Source organism: Antedon bifida, chromosome 10 (assembly GCF_963402885.1).
Source record: "Antedon bifida chromosome 10, ecAntBifi1.1, whole genome shotgun sequence".
Lineage (NCBI taxonomy): Eukaryota > Metazoa > Echinodermata > Crinoidea > Comatulida > Antedonidae > Antedon > Antedon bifida.
In genome coordinates, this window is record NC_136235.1 from 5,573,000 (window position 1) to 5,590,128 (window position 17,129).

The 17,129-nt window shown below is 33.1% G+C and overlaps 1 protein-coding gene across 1 annotated transcript; it reads left to right on the top strand.

The window, feature by feature from the left end:
- Nucleotides 1-4,976: 4,976 nt before the first annotated feature.
- On the top strand, nucleotides 4,977-14,570 carry LOC144854484 (putative ammonium transporter 3). Its single transcript, XM_078712441.1, has 10 exons — nucleotides 4,977-5,136; nucleotides 7,183-7,338; nucleotides 8,175-8,285; nucleotides 9,902-10,045; nucleotides 10,425-10,635; nucleotides 12,237-12,373; nucleotides 12,648-12,860; nucleotides 13,284-13,410; nucleotides 13,768-14,026; nucleotides 14,434-14,570. The coding sequence occupies exons 1-10, from the start codon at nucleotides 4,977-4,979 to the stop codon at nucleotides 14,500-14,502; spliced, it is 1,587 nt and encodes a 528-aa protein (XP_078568567.1). The 3' UTR covers nucleotides 14,503-14,570.
- The last annotated feature ends 2,559 nt before the right edge of the window (nucleotides 14,571-17,129 follow it).

The following is a 17,129-nucleotide window of genomic DNA, read 5'->3' on the forward strand; positions in this document are numbered from 1 at the left end:
AGGGGAATGGCTGTTTTTTTTTAATCAACAGAAAAGATGAATAAATCTTCAAATCCTATGTAAGGTTTACCAAAGAGGTCACTATAAAACAGCAAACAATTTCAAATAGGCGTAAACCAATGATGACGATAGTCTGCAATATGCTGACTCAGGATGGAATATGACGTCAAGTTGTGGGCATATGTGTTGTTATTATTATCATCATCATTTGCATAATTATTATTGACTTGGCCTAAACTCTATACCGTCTCTTTCAATATTAACTATTTTAATTACCATTACTGAGACTAATCGAGATACTTTATCTAATTATAGACCTATCAGTACTTATAATTATCATAAATTTGGCCATAGAGACGAGCGGTACGTAGCTTGTTCCACGTAGATACGTATCTTCTCGGGTTTCCGCTCAGCCACCCGTCTGCTCTGCGTTTTGTGTAAAATGGTCATAAAGCTTGGTTCCCACTTGGACGCAACGCAAGGACGTAAACACAACGCAAGCATGTTGACCAATAACAAGTCACAGTTCGAATAATTCATCGCTTGTGATTGGTCAATTCACTTACGTTGAGGTACGTCCTCGTGTTGCCTCTCTAGTGGGAACCAAGAATTAGACATAACGATAGCTTTACCCAATGAAAGATTTGACCATCATTCGCACTTTGATATTTTCACGCAGTTCGTTTTACCGTAATTTTACCAAAATTTTACCCGTGTTCAACTTCAGTCACACGTTCGGATTGGACTTTTTAGCCGCGTGGTTAGTTTTACCGAAACCATGTTTTTGTTTGGTTTTACTAGGCACACATGGTCGGTAAAAGTAAATATTGGACTTGGTTAATTTAACCCTGTCTGCCAATGTTTGGATTGGACTTTTCTTTGTCAGTTTAGCCGGTTTTACTCGGTTAATTTGACCAAATTAAGTCCAGTGCGATCGAGGCTGATCCACTTGTTATCACTTGTCTGTGTGTAAATTGAAAAAAGACTTAACAAAATCTTTGTTCATTAATTAACCATGACTAATTACAATTATATACATAGGCTTAAATACCATCATTATTTTTGCCTACTGCTTGATAATTATTAAGATAACAGTACATAAATTTAAATATGATAATGATACAATTAGCCTAAATTATTAAGATAACAGTACATAAATTTAAATATGATATTGATACAATTAGCCTACAACTGCCATATCATTACCTCAGTTTAGTAGCCAATAAAACAACACAATGACTATAATATTTAAAAAAATAGTAATACAAAAAACCGATCTGATACTGTATTAGAAAATGACAATTTTATGCAACTGGTACAAGAAGCTGAAGCAGTATCAGTCTACCTTTTCACTTTATCACTATCATTTTTACTTTAATTTGTCGTTATAGGCGGGATAGCAAATTAATCGCTTAAAAAAAGCAATTAATTTACTTTATGCTTAAATTTACTATTTTATGTATTCGTTGTCAATACTACGGTCTGACTGTCATACAGGTTAATATTGCAGTAATTCGCGAACGTTGGCTTATGATTATGTTTTGTAGTCCTTAAAAATTGTGTTAATGTATTAATTTGAGGAGAAAATTGTTCAGCTTAAATTTACACTGTTAAACTAGAAATAAATAGTTGGCGAATGTTTCCGTAAAACAACAATAATAATAATAGTTCATTCTTATATAGCGCATATAAGCAAGCTCTCAATGCGCTGAACATTATTACCCCAGTCATTTCTTGATCAAACACCTATGGCAACATACTCCCATATATGCAGCTAGTAATCAGCGCAAAGTTGTGTCTTGATCTAACCGGGTTCCCAATTATACACCTGGGTGGAGAGAGGCAAACGTAAGTAAAGTATCTTGCCTAAGGATACAAGCAATGCGGCGAGAGTTGGATTCGAACCTCGGTCTAACGATCAGCGCCACACGCCACACAATAAGGTGTTGTACTGTAATTCACGAACGATTCTTTCCAGACACAAAAAAAGACAATTTTCAGTCTGTTTGGTGGTTACTGGCCTAAATTATAGTAAACATTATAGTAACGTTTTATGAAGAAAAGGAATATTACGGTACAGGGTAATGTAGTTGAGTTTTGTGTGATTAAATGTAATATTACGTTGAGTTTATAAAGACTAAAATAATCGATCATCGAAAGGTTTTAAATGACATAAATGTCATGATCATATAATTCACTATTTCGACATTGGTGGTGAGTATGATGTCTTCCTCATCTTACCGTTTTGTTTTTAGTATTCAATTTTCTGTTCCTCCGTATAACTTCTTTCTTTCTTTGATACATCGAAGCGCAGAACTTTTTATTAACCAAAACCAAACTGCTATGATATAGTATTTACCGTAGGTTTGCATCGTTTTATAAATTATAGTTTTTTAGTTAGTGTTAGATATTATAGTTTTGGTTAACCATGGTTTGCCAAAACTGATTCCTGTTTGCTTTAGGCCTATTTTGTTAACTAAATTGTTTCTAAAATATATACTGATAAATACATTCTTCAAAGTAAACTAAAACATTTCTATTAAAGTATATTAAACTAATGACCATATTTCCAGTATCAATAAATTCATATTGAAATACACTCCACCCAAAAGATATAGATAACATTTAAATATGATAATACTTACTGTACAGATGCATCAAATGAATACTCAATGTTATATTGTAAATATAATCACATAATTGTGTAGTGTTCTTCTAAAACCAGTGAGTATAATCATGGAGGAAAGATTATAAAGAGTATAATCATAATGAATATGCTTAATAATAATCAGCAATTGATCACGTAGGAAACACAATGATAGCGCCCCTTACGGTTACGACAAGGCGCCACTGTTTCCAATTGTGTAAAACATGTAATTGCATCATTGAACACACGCACGCATAACTTTTAGGAACCTTTAGGCCTAAATAACATTTGTAATACATCTATTCAGTCTATAGGTCCAGTTCATTCATTCATTTATTGATTAGAATCAATTTCAAAAGGGCCTAGAAGTATATTATTACAGCAAATTATAGTTAAAATTGTATAAAATTGATAATAACAGGAGACAACCATGAGATAGAAGATTTTAAAATATAGATATAAAGATATTAATTTGGAAATATGTGGCCTAGCAGGTGTGATTAGAAATATTAGGTAATTTACTAGCAGTGGATTTTGATGGACTTGTTAGCGTATGAAGGATGATTGAGATATTTGGATTCACAGAAAGTCATTTTGTAAAACAAATTGTCACGAAATCTGTCTTTACTGTAGGCCTATATGAATTATTAAATGAATAAATCATATAAAACTAGTATTTGAATTATTTAGAGACGAATCTTTTGCTTTACGAAGGTCACTGACATAATTAGTCAGTCTTCACATTGTATGCCACAATTATTATAAGAAGATTGTATTTTGATTTCGAGAGATAATGTCTTAAAACATCTACTTTAATTCCGACTAACAAATTGAAGACCTTAAGCCTACTTTGAAATAACACTTTTCAATTTCTGAAGAAGAAAATAATTTAGCCCATCAAACCGTGTTTTGTTGTTGATAACAGAATCATAACAATTAACCATTGTTAACTACTGTGACGTAACGATCCGTTCAATCCTACATCAACCGTTTTTGATGGAAAATGCATTAGCTACCAAAACAGTGTATTGTTAGATAGCTTATCTGAGAAAATCGGTTCAATTATAGCAAGTAAGTAGTCTAACATAAAATAAAAATCATGTATTAACAGAAATTATGACAAAAGAAACAGGAGTTTGTCAGAATTTGGCACCAGTCAGTTCTACTACAAAACCAGACACTTCGTAGTTCAAGCTGTCAGATTAGAAAACAAATTGGGATATGTTGAAAAAAATTTTTTGTGGGAAAATTAAAATCTGAATAAAAACACGTAAGTTTCAAGTTATATTGTTCTATTCATTGTGCACACAAGAATAGTGGTTTTACTGGGTAATTTGAACTATCTCTCACTGTGCTTATTTAAAAAAAAAAAATCATGTAGGCCTACCAAAAAATTAAAAAAATATTAAAAATGGAAATTATGGATAATCGATAACTATTAGAGTGTATGATCAATTAAAATGTTTTGGCTGCACATGACTTTAAACACATTACTCAACGGTGTTTCAAATAAATAAAACCGGTAAATTTGTATTTCAAATTATATAAATCATCTGTAAAATAATTAATATTGAAATAACTTTACGATATAGTTTGTAAACTAAAAAATAAAGTGAGTCGATCTGACATATATAGCGCCATCACGCATTCGACCATCATTCTATGGAAATTCAGCCAAATTAGAGACGCAACGCAAGGACGTAGATGCAACACAACGTAAGCACGTAGACGCAATGAAACGTAAGAACGTAGACGCAGCGCAAGAGAGTTGACCAATAAAAAGCTACAGTTTAAATAATCACAATTACTCTTCCCTGGAACTTTATGGGCTTGTGAAACAAACAACCCAACGAGCAATGGTGAGAATGTTACACCTTATTCTACGGCGAGACAAATTTCAACAAAAAGACAGACAACAGAATATGGACGAGAGAAGATGGCAGAGAAGAAGAGGACGGATAAAAAAAGCAGAGGAAGGAATTAAATCCAGAAATATTTTGAAACTTTAATTAATTTTTTTTAAATAAAATAACACAAGAAAAGGGAATATTTTGAGTATAATGATAGTTACACAACTTGATGAAACATATTTGTTTGAACTAGAAATTGTTTTAGTTTAAATGGTATTCATACATGTATTTATATATACCATGAGAAACCACTTGACGTTCATCCATAAAATAGCAGCAGCATAAAATAACTATTACGCATGCTCAGTTATTTAGTCAACATTATTAATGACTGCACTGATGAGTGCGTGTTAAAAGGTGGTCTACACTTTATCAGATTATAGTATTTATATTTCATCGCGTGGGCTCTGGTCATAAAGATGGATGTTGTAAACTGTACAAATGCAACATGTGCCCCCGTGTACGATGATTATATTGTTTTAGAAACAAACAGCACTAAAGAGGAGCAGGCTGAAACTAGCTGGGATGATGCTACGTGGATACTAACAAGTTCTTTTATTATCTTTACTATGCAGTCAGGTTCGTTAAAGATCTTATTCGTTTATTGTTTTTCATTTTCATTTCTTATCAAAATAGTGTAAAATACAAAAACAAAGAGTGTAACTGAATCTTCTGTCAGTCTGTGGGGTGGGGGAGCGAATAGTAAATCATGAAAAAGAAATCTGGTCACATGGAATACGACAGGTTTTGGACCTAGGAACTGGGATTGGTAAGCCAGCATATTAACCACCAAGCTACAGTACTGAACTACATCCAATTTTATTAATCATCATTTTGTATTTATTAATAATGTGTCCTATTTATAATCATTATTCAATCGCTATTGTTTTTACTACTGTATAAATTACGGTATAATATATTCAATCTACCATGATTTCTCATGTAACCCTATTAAGCTATAATGAATGCAATTTGTGATGTACTTAACAGCTTAAAATGATCGTATATAAAAATAAATAAAGAATCGTACCAGTGGATCACAAAAAGATGTGGTGATGACGATATCAAAATAATTATATGCATTTTTAAGAAAACCGTTTATTTAATTTACTGCTGCAGAACAAGCAGTTATGAATTTAATCTTGTAATTTTTAAGAAAAATCTAAGTCCAAAAACTGTTTCATGTAAGTTTCTGTAAATTATGAACACTTCTGGTAATTATGCTTTATAAGAGAAGACTGGAAATAAATAATAATTCCATGCTACAAAATGAGACGCACATGTTTCAGTGTATATATTGATATATTTGAAGTTGAAGATAATTAAAAAATGATGTTAACGTAACGCAATCAATGCGTAATTATGATGATGCAATCATTGCAAATAAAAAGTGCAGACGACACGGAAATAAACAACCGTACATGTACAAGATACGAATTAATAAATATCGTTCGTCGAAATGTCTAAATCACAGGAAATTACAGAGAAAATACATCACGCAATTTAAACTAAGTAACTTAATTGTATGTAATCGATACAACATACCAATAAATATAGTAATACGATTAGTAGCTTGCCAATGACAATTACATCATTCCAATAACTGTAACATCAAATCTGATAAAGTCTTGATTTAATCCCACTTAATAAGAAGAGTTTACCTTGAACCAATAACAACATCATATTAGACCTACGAACATGTGACATCATGATGATTTTCAAAGTAATAAATCGAATTATTCTGTTTTTAATAGGTAAAAAAGGCATGCGGATCTTCCACGTATTTTCAACAAAGACATTAGAAATATAACAATATGAATTAACTATTTCTATTGAATTTTATTTATCAAATAAGAGAAACTTTTTTTTCTTTACATGATTTTATGTTGTAATTGAAAGAAAAGTTTTTTAAAAAACCTCTATTAAGTGGACAACTTCAAGACTCAACAAAGTGTCCCTTAAGGAGACTTTACCTGCAATTTAACTTTTAAAATATTAAACTATGTTATTCCTTGTCTTAAATGTACGTTCTAAGGTTCAATATGATAAAAAGAAAACCAATGCACTACCTAATTAGCTCGCGTCGAATGTTCTCTCGTAGATGGTCTTCAGTCTTACTTTGTAGGCCTATAGTTGAGCCTAGCCATGGCGTTGTCTCGCTTCTGAATTAATTGTCTTTCCTTTTTTGGCAGAATTCGTTAATACAATAATTAGGGAAGACCTGGGGTTTTCGTTGAAAACTTACGGTTCTTTATTTGTTTTTCCTTTACGATCGAAAGTGCATCACATAACACCATGCGTCACATAAGCAGTATGAAAATATCAATCCGCGCGCGATGCATTTTGGTATTTATAGCGGGTCGCCCAAATTATTAAAATTGACTTACAGTATTTTTCACATTCTTAAATAGGCATCGCAATAGGTCTATATAGTATTTATTTTTATAGGTAAAGTGGCTTAATAAAATAGTTTCTCCCAATATACCAGAAAAATAGTCATAAGCGAAACAATTGTGTATCAATAATTATCTAGTTACATTATAATCAATTACAGTACTTAATAATTGTAGTACTTTTTTAAAATTTTAATTTAAATTTTTAGTTTATTTGTCATCTTTTATACAGGTTTTGGACTTTTAGAATCAGGGACTGTATCACGTAAAAATGAAGTGAACATTATGGTTAAGAATGCTGTTGATGTCATATTTGGAGGTTTGTCGTATTGGTTGTTTGGCTATGGATTCATTTATGGAGATGGTCCGTGGTCTAATCCATTTTGCGGTAAGTTAAAATGAAGTTAATATAAGGGGTTATCAGGATTGATTACAGGTTGCCGAGAACACAACGAATTGGTTTGAAATGAGTAGCCATCGAAAAAAAAGAGTATTTAGGCCTAATTAAAAAGTGTAAAGCATCTTAAAGGATAAGGTTTTACTGATGTGTACAATAAACGCTATAGGCCTATTCAATGTACATAGTGTTGTGTAGGCTATAGATAGTTATTATTTACAGCACTGGATCTTCTAAATTCGATTTGACAGTACGGATAATCCATCGCTTGTGAGTGGTCAAATTATTTAAGTTGCGCTTACGTCATGCGTTTCAATCTAGTGAGAAATGAGAAGTTTGAGAAGCCACGGCCTCCAGCGCCGCGTTCATATCTCTTGACCACCGAGTTTGCGCAAAGAAGTATACGTAACGATAAATTTTTATCTGAAAGTTTTTCAGAATTATACGTCATTAAACTAAATGTTAAGCAATACTATTAACCAGAGTGCTTTTTATAATAATGAAAAAAATAAATATGTTATTGAAGGTTATCACCAAATTATTGTTTATTATTAAAATTCAAACACGTTACCAAGTGACAATGTTAAAAGGTTATCACATTTACAATGTTTAACAAATCGTTTGTTTTCATGTCACGTATACATCACAAATATCAACAGATCTTTAAACCATTGGTATTCAATGCTTTTTTATGTTATGAGTTTAAAATTACTATTGTACAATATGCTCTTTTGGGTTAAACAAAATAAATGGTGAATAAGTGTATCAATCGTTATTATTTGCAACGTAAACTTTGAATTATATTGACTTTTTTTTTTCTGTAATAGGATTTGGACACTTCGCAACTGACGCATCCGGTGACGATGAGATGGGTTGGACATATGCCCGATTTGTGTTCCAAGCATCATTTGCTACCACAGCAACCACCATTGTATCTGGTAGGAATTAAAATTAATCCTAGCCTACAATAGCAAACTTTGCTAGAGTGTAGACTAATTGACAACATTCGGCAAACTAACTTCTTGATACCGGTGTCCATGACAAACTATTTGCTGACGGGTTTGTGAACTTTGTGAAAGTTAAAAAGCAAATTTTTTTTTTTTTTTTTTGCAATCCCTGAGTTTGCCACTGTCATGTTGCCTCTTGGAGAAACAAATGACTGCAACTCACTCAAAGATCTTGTCACAATCACAAAAAATAATGGCATTCATCATCAACAGCTAAACGTAAGATGTATTGTCTCCAAAAACCTGAAAAATAAAGACTTATAAGATCAGATTTTGAATAGGCCATTTTGCAGTTTTAATAAAGTTACTCACTTCTGTAGAAACAAAAATCAACAGAAAATTGTTTCACTTATGAAAAGACAAAAGAAACAGTTAATTTTTACAGACAATTTAGGTATTTTTTTTCGATAATTTTTTTTTTCGATCCAGTTTTTGGTCAAAGTGAATAACTATTAATTAAATATTAAAAGACATTAAAATGTCACATTCACAACAACAACATTTTTGTTAATTATATTTAATTTACATACCGTAAAAATAAATACAAATTTTAAAATTAAACATTTTAAAAGGTGGAATTAAGATTGCTTAGAAATGTGGAAAGGTTTGCTAAAGATAGATTAAATGGATGGCATAACAGATAACAGAACAGGTGGTTCTATTATAGCAATCGAACATATCTATCTTCACCGGTGCTATCTTTAGTTTGTTTTTAATTTATTTTAAAGCTTAAACATTAGTCAATAATATTTTGAGATACTCAAATGTAATAACAAGGTAGTCGATTGAAGAAATTCAATAATTCATTAGTTGATCTTAATTAATTGACACTTTTGAAAATACAATTCAATTAATATGGTCGATATAATCGGAATTCTATTAGGTCACCAAAATTACTTTATCGAATCTAAAAGATAACAATTATAGTTTTAATTAAAGGTTCGGAAATCATTTGTTCATTAACAATATTACCTTGGAAACGATGTAATAATTACAGATAGCTTTCAAGAGCAATGTATAGCGATATAATGTTATTATGTAAGAGCGTAATTTAAGGCAATGCCGATATCTTCACTAATCAGATTCAAGTCAACGTAAAATACATTATTCCAAAGCATTGAAATACACGCTATCGTAATAAGATAAGATTTTTTTACCATAATTATTGAATTAATCCTGACGCAATCCATATCTTTGTAGAACTGTTCGAAATGACATAGGAAAATCTTTCAAACCATCAAACGTTAGGGCCTACAACGTACGGCATGCACCACCGCTTCGATTAAATAAACAACATAATAAGCAGACAATACGTACCCAACATAAAACATAGTCTTAACTGCCTAAAATAAATAATAAACCAAAATAAATATGCGGGTGGCTTTGTTTTAGGTCATCCTGAATATTTGTATTCATATTTTTGTTTACAGTTATTATAACTAAAGAAATATGATTGTTTTTGTAGGTCGCACTTTTTAGAAATGTGAGAATATAAATAATTAAAATAATAATAATAATTATTGTTTATTAAATAATCATTCTTCCAGGTGCGATGGCAGAAAGAGCTAAGCTGGATTCGTACTGCTTGTTTTCGTTCGTTAACACTTTTGTGTACTGTTTTCCTGCACACTGGGTCTGGGCTACAAACGGATTCCTGTACAAACTAGGTGCAGTCGATATAGCCGGCGCAGGCATGTATAGTTGATTCATTATAACGTTATCCTAGGCCTAGAATATATTTCATTTGAATTCTTTTACAAATCTACACTCGAGTTAACAAATAAGTTAAGCCTTAAAAACCTAAGAGTTTAGATTGGTTACTGTGTCATTTCACCAGAAGTTCTCAGTGCTGTATATCGTGCATATGAGCATTATACTACTAATAATAATATTCAAAAATATTACGTCATGTCATGTAAAGATATTAATCTAATCTTCTGTGATTCAGGCATCAAATGTCCAATACAGAATATGCTGTTACTACTGAAACTAGAGTCCTCATCTTAAAGATAGGCTACAACAACAAAAAACGAGAAACATGATTGATTTTAATAATTAAATATATGACAGGAGTGGTACATCTGGTTGGAGGAGTAACTGGTCTTGTAGCAACCATAATGATGAAGCCTAGAAAGAAGCGATTCACTGGTAAAGGTCCGCCTGATATGAACAACCCGACCAATGCATTACTGGGCATGTTCATGCTTTGGTGGGGTTGGCTTGGCTTCAACTGTGGAAGTACCTTCGGGATTAGTGATGGAAAATGGATGTTAGCCGCAAGGTACAGAGTTGTTAAATTAACGAAATATTGTCTTGTTTGAATTAAAGAAACTTATAGAAAGCGTGCGCTCATCGTTTGCCCCGTTCCTATAAAAGTATATGTATTGTGTCCGCCTCTCAAACTTAGCATTAAAAGCATCCAAAGCGGGTATATTAGCATTCAGGGCCACAGAAAACATCCATATTCGAGGCAAGTTTATAAATTCGTTTTAATCGTCAGTAACTAATTATGTAATTATCTAAAAAAACTAAGTATACTGATTTTTATTCAGGTTGTAAAAATAATAATAACAGAAAATATGTTCCAACTTCATATACCATTGAGTAACATTTCTAGAAGTTTACTGAAAGTTGCCTTGAGTAAATTGATATATACGTGTTAAGAGGAAATTACATTACACATTCAATTCAGTCAACCTTACTTTACTCTTAAATAAATCCACTATAATTGCATTTACAATGCAAAATATTTATTTACATACTTTTATTGATAATTATGGTTTCTTATAATACTACTGTAACCATGGAAACACTGCCATGTAGGCCTAATAAACAATGCCAAACATTCATTATTGATATGAGTAACGTGAATTTGACATTGAGACAAAGAAAAAATACAGTAGGCTGGGGGTGCGGGCCCACTTGTTTAGGCCATGGATTAATGAATATTATCATCAATCCATGTGTAGGCCTAGGCCTGACATTTCACCTCTAGCAGCTCTATTTTCAAAATTGTCGAAGCTCAGGCCCAACCATGGTAGAATGTTGCCAAAATGCAAGCCAGCGAGGCAAGCAAACGGCGCTACCTATTTTAATCTTGTAACTTTTATGTTTAGCGCCCTTAATTTTAAGAACACCCGTGTTAAAATGACAGAAATTTAGGAACAAATGTAGAACATTACCTAGTGTCTAGACCAACTTCGATGTTGGACTAATCCGCCACCGAGATAGGCCTTAGTTTTTTAAGTAGAGAAGTCACATCTGGATATGAATTTTAACATTACCATAATTATCGTAGGTGATTATTGTCAATGTTTTATGAAGTTTTTTACAATTATGAACTCCTCTTCCAAAATATGCGCTAAGTTCTTTAAGTGCACACGAGCCAGGACTTCCAAGAATAGCCTTCAACCTGTGCCGATTGTATTGCTACGGTCTTAACCGCCGCTCAGCCACTAGACTAAAACTGCTCGACCACCCGACTAAATCCAGTAGGCCACTCGACTAAAACCGCTCGACCACCCGACTAAATCCAGTCGGCCACTCTAGTAAATCCAGTCGGCCACCCGACTAAATCCAGTCGGCCACTCGACTAAATCCAGTCGGCCACTCGACTAAATCCAGTCGGCCACTCGACTAAATCCGGTCGGCAAATCGACTAAATCCGGTCGGCAAATCGACAGTATCAAGCATAATAGAAAGAGCTTTCAAAATGATGATGAAATTTAAAAATTTCATTTAAATTGCGCCCCCATTTAGATGGTATTACATCAAATTGTCTTAGTTTTACTTTATTAACACGTACTTCATTATAAGTACGGTTTGATGAAAGTATACTATTGTACTGTATTATAATTATATGTCGTTTTTTACCAATTACAGAGCTGCAGTGACTACAATTACAGCATCGGTTGGCGGAGGGCTTATCGGTATTCTTCTGAGCTATATAACCCTCAATAAAAGATTTGACATAGGTTACCTTATAAACAGTGTGTTGGGAGGACTTGTTGGCAGTACAGGTAGGATATGATTATTTTACACGACCATAAAAAGCCACAACTAATACAAGTCTCCTCAAGACTCCCTGCAATAAAACCGCTGACCATTCGCTGCTCACTCAAATTAAAGAATTGAGCAATTTCCTTCAATTTAGATCACTTTAAATTGAACTTTTAAAATTAATGAATTTTTATGGTACAACATATGCCATTGCAAATTTGAAGAAAATAAGACAAATACTGCAGTTTTTTAAATTTTATCTGATATATAACTGAAAATGTTGTTATATTTCAGCTCTGTGCGCAATTGCTAAACCGTGGGAATGTTTCATCATTGGCATGGGTGGCGGATTATTAGCCATTTACACCGGACATATATTAGAAAAAATGGAGATTGATGATCCAATCAGTGTAGTCGGTGTTCACGGGACTGCCTCAGTGTGGAGCTTGTTATCCGTTGGCTTATTTGGTAGACCGGATAATGTAGACGAATTTAACGTTAGAAGCGGTATGACTGTGTTAATTTATTCAGTATTTAGGAAAGTTCCGTGATACAGAACCACATTTTCATCACATGTTATCTGTATAATATTTTAAGGAGGGTAATGTCACGGAAAGTTAATGTCACATGTGATACTGTAATTAGTGTACAATTTAAATACAAAATGTTTTTTTTATGATGAAGTATTTGAACGATTATTAGGCCTATTAGACCAAGTTATCGGAGAATTAAACGATTATTAATGAATTTAATTCAATATTTACATTTTAAATTATGAAAGAATAATATAAATCAAATGTTTTTTGTTGGTGGTGGGAACAAAATGAAAGAGAATGATTCCGCTCGTTTCTAATCGGAGGTGGGGTGGGGGGATGAACGGTATTTTTAAAATCGTTGTTACCGTGTATTGTTTAACTTTTTAATATATAGGTCTCTTCTACGGTGGTGGTTTTACGTTGCTCGGCGTTCAACTGCTCATGACGGTCATAATCATTGTCTGGACCGTTGTAATTGCCTTCACATTTCTGTATATTCTTAACATCACAATTGGCCTACGGTAAGTCATTACGAAATCAGTTTAAATCCTATTACATCAACGTGTTTTTGATAAGATATTTTGTAATAAGATTATTGGATTTATGTTTATTAGACCATAAATAAGACAATCGGGTCCATATAACAAACTTAATTAGATAGATCACGGAGCAACTTATGTTCTCCATCGATAGATAGATTAATTTACGATCGGAAATCAAATTTCCCGCACGATATTTGTTAAGTAAAAGCAAGGGATTATTTAGAAGGTTGGACCTTTAAAAAATGGGACCGATCATCTTGCGCACGATTGTATGTGGTCACGACACTGTCTGTTGCATCAGCTAGGTAACTAATATAAACTATTCATTTTCAATAGTTGCTCAGAAGAGAAAGAAATACTAGGAGCTGATTTCATTGAGCACGGAATACATTCAAATTTGACTGATTTTCACGTACAAATGACGAAAGAAGAATTAGAAGAATTTAAGATAAAATATCTGTCAAAAGAAGACCCATGGGTACCACCCATCTTACAGGCAATATTTGACACTGTACCAGTTAAACGTGACAGATTGAGAAAACAAAGTGCTTCTGTGGTCGGCTTACAGAACGGTTCCCAAGACATCGCATCTGCCGTAAGTTTAAATGGGTACGCCCGATTCTGCGTCACTGTGTCACTAGATACAATTTAACTGACTATTGAAAGTCAGTTAGATCTAGTCTCGGTGTAATGCCTTTTGATACATGTTATCGAGTAGACAAACGTAAAACTTATGACAAATAAACAAATACTTTATTTGCTTTGTGTTCTAAAATAAACCAAACATTGGTGGACATGACACAATTATTTTTGAGGCCTCTAAAAATATTTTTTAATTTTTAAATTAAAGCTTACATAGTTAAGACCTTTGATCAATAAATATTGATAGATATTAATTTTGGTAATAATTATCGATATTATGTGGTGTGATGCGATGTATTATGCGAATTTGAAGAAATTCAAGAGATATATTTAAAATAAATGTGTCTTTTCGTTTCATAGGTTCAAGCACATCAGTCTTATGCCAACGAGGGCTTTGAAGATGCCGACTTGCCTGATATCTATGTTTAACGTTCATTCTGCAAGTGAATTATCATGCCAAAGCTATCAAATTCATTAGTGTTTGCTAGTGATAAGGATTAATAATGTAAAAGCTGTACTGTTTAAAGTTTAAATATAATATAGACGTTGTTGAAAAACCCCTGCTTTACAATGTAATCAATATAGCAGGGAGACGTTATATTGTATACTAACGCTTTTAAAATCTGTAGTGAAATTAAATTCCTGAATCTCAAAAGGAAAGAAAGCAAATAATAATTATTGAAAACAACATTTTGTAACTAATGCAAACTTATGTCAGGTATTTTGTAATTTATACTTTTAAAGTGTCTTAGATGTATATTTGTTATTATTTGAATGATGAAAGGAACAGTCTGCAGACGTTGCAGATGTTCTTCATTCAAACTGCTGGAGCTTTGTTTCATGCATGATACCAAGCGTATTCAGTCAAAAGTTAAAGTATTAAAGAAAAGCATATCACTATTTTTAGATCTATTTAAAACTACGATATTATTTATAAAAAGATATAATATATCCATTAATGTAATTTTCATTTATATGACGCTTTTTAGAAAGCGCCTGACAAAACAAACATCAACAATCTTAAATAACAAATATAAGATACACAAAAGAAAAGATAATCAGGCCTGCCATGGATACTGACGTCATCGGGCGAGTCACTTAATCATCCCACACTGTAAATGGATCTTAAGTTTACTTTTAAAAAGTGAATGTGAGGGTGACTTACGAATTTCAAAGGGCAGTTCGTTCCAATATTGAGGTCCGAGGACCGAAAACGAACTGCTACCAGTTTTAGTTTTCGTAAGTGGCACCACAAGTCTGAGTGTCTGTGGCAGACCTGAGTCCACGTCTGCTAGCTTGAAAACTAACAGTTAAATTTTGTAAGTAAACTGGTTATACACCTGAACTAGGATCTTGTATCTAACTCTGTCTTCTATACCGTTGCCAATTTAGTTGACGTAACAGCGGAAAAGTACTCGTACGTCTATGTACCTGAAAAACCAATCGGGCTGCGCGATTTTGTATTGTTTGTAAGGCATTAAAATTATTTTGCGACATCCCACCAAAAAGCGAATTGCAATAGTCTATGCGACTTAAGACTAAGGACTGAACAGCATTAGTACAGGCATTACAAATAGACTTACGAATACGATATAAATGTCTTAAATATAAATTAGCGACTTGTTTAACCTTAGATACATGCTCATTCATTCATCAAGGAAAACATCAATATTTTTAACAACCTTTGACGGACGCACAACTGCTTCGCGTAATATAATTATTACTATTTGAAGACATCATGTTTCATAATATTGGTACAATGATATAACCAAGATCTGCTACTGGTCTTGTGAAACTAGTTATCTCTATTATTAACATTTAAAACTACTGTATATCATGACCAAAGAGCTGATTGCTAGATAATGTATAGAGAGCTGGCCTAGCAGGCAGCCTCTAAAATAGGTCCTGATTTATCATCATTTATGACAAGTTTTGTTGATGTTTTGATATTGAATGATCATGAAGTTCATCCTAAAACTGTGGAATATCATGAAGGTGCAGAGGCTAGGCTGGGGGTGCGGGTGTTGCGGACGCACCCACTAAAAAAGGTCCGCTTGTTAAGGCAGACCTAAGATTTTCAAAGTATACATTTATGAGGACCTAGCAGCTCTATTTTCTAAATGTTCTTAGCTCAGCCCATACCATTGTAGAGTGTTGCCAAATCTCGAGCTAGCGAGGCATACTAACACCTAACCCTTAACTGAACCCTCTAAATATCTCTCTTTCAAACTAAATGAAAAACAATATTTATTTTCTATAAAAAAAGAAATTAAAATAAAAATCCGTGGAGATTCGAACCCAAGCTAGAGCTGAGAGTACTCAAAACCCGTTACGCCACACAAAATACATGACTGAACAGCTGACAATTGTCTATTTACACGTGTTATTTTACGTATATATTATTATATTGTAATATTACGTCATGCATATTCAATATATATATATTCATAATCTTCAGGGAACAACGCTACCTATCTACAAACAAGATGACCGGTTAGCTCAGTCAACTGACGTGGGTACGAATCTCACGTTGGTCGGAACGATCCGTGGTGGAATAGAGTTAAAGCTATGCGAGCTACTGTGTTTCGGGTTCACATAATTAAGTCCCTCTTTCCACTACATCATGAGGCGGCAACATTAATGCATCTGGTGAGGTAGAAACGACTTAAAGGCTGTGGCAGAGCATTGATGAGGGAAGGAGGGCAGACCATAACATCTTTTTTTTTTCTAGCTTACGCCAACTCTTTGGATCACGTACACGTACAATTTTAAGAAAACCCGCGTTATAATGTCAGAATTTATGGATCAAAAAAACAAAAAAAACAAACATCTGTAAAGATGCCGGTCTACATACACCAAATTCGAAGTTGGACTAGACCAGCGGACTAAGCCTTAGGCATATGCATCCGAGGTTTAAGTAAAGAAAAGACCACCTAAAACTAAAAGTCGCATTTGGATATATGAATTTTACAAATAATATTAAAATATTAATTATTAAGCGTTTGTATTTTATGATTTTGTTCTGTTGAATTAAATTACTGCCATGGGCCACATTA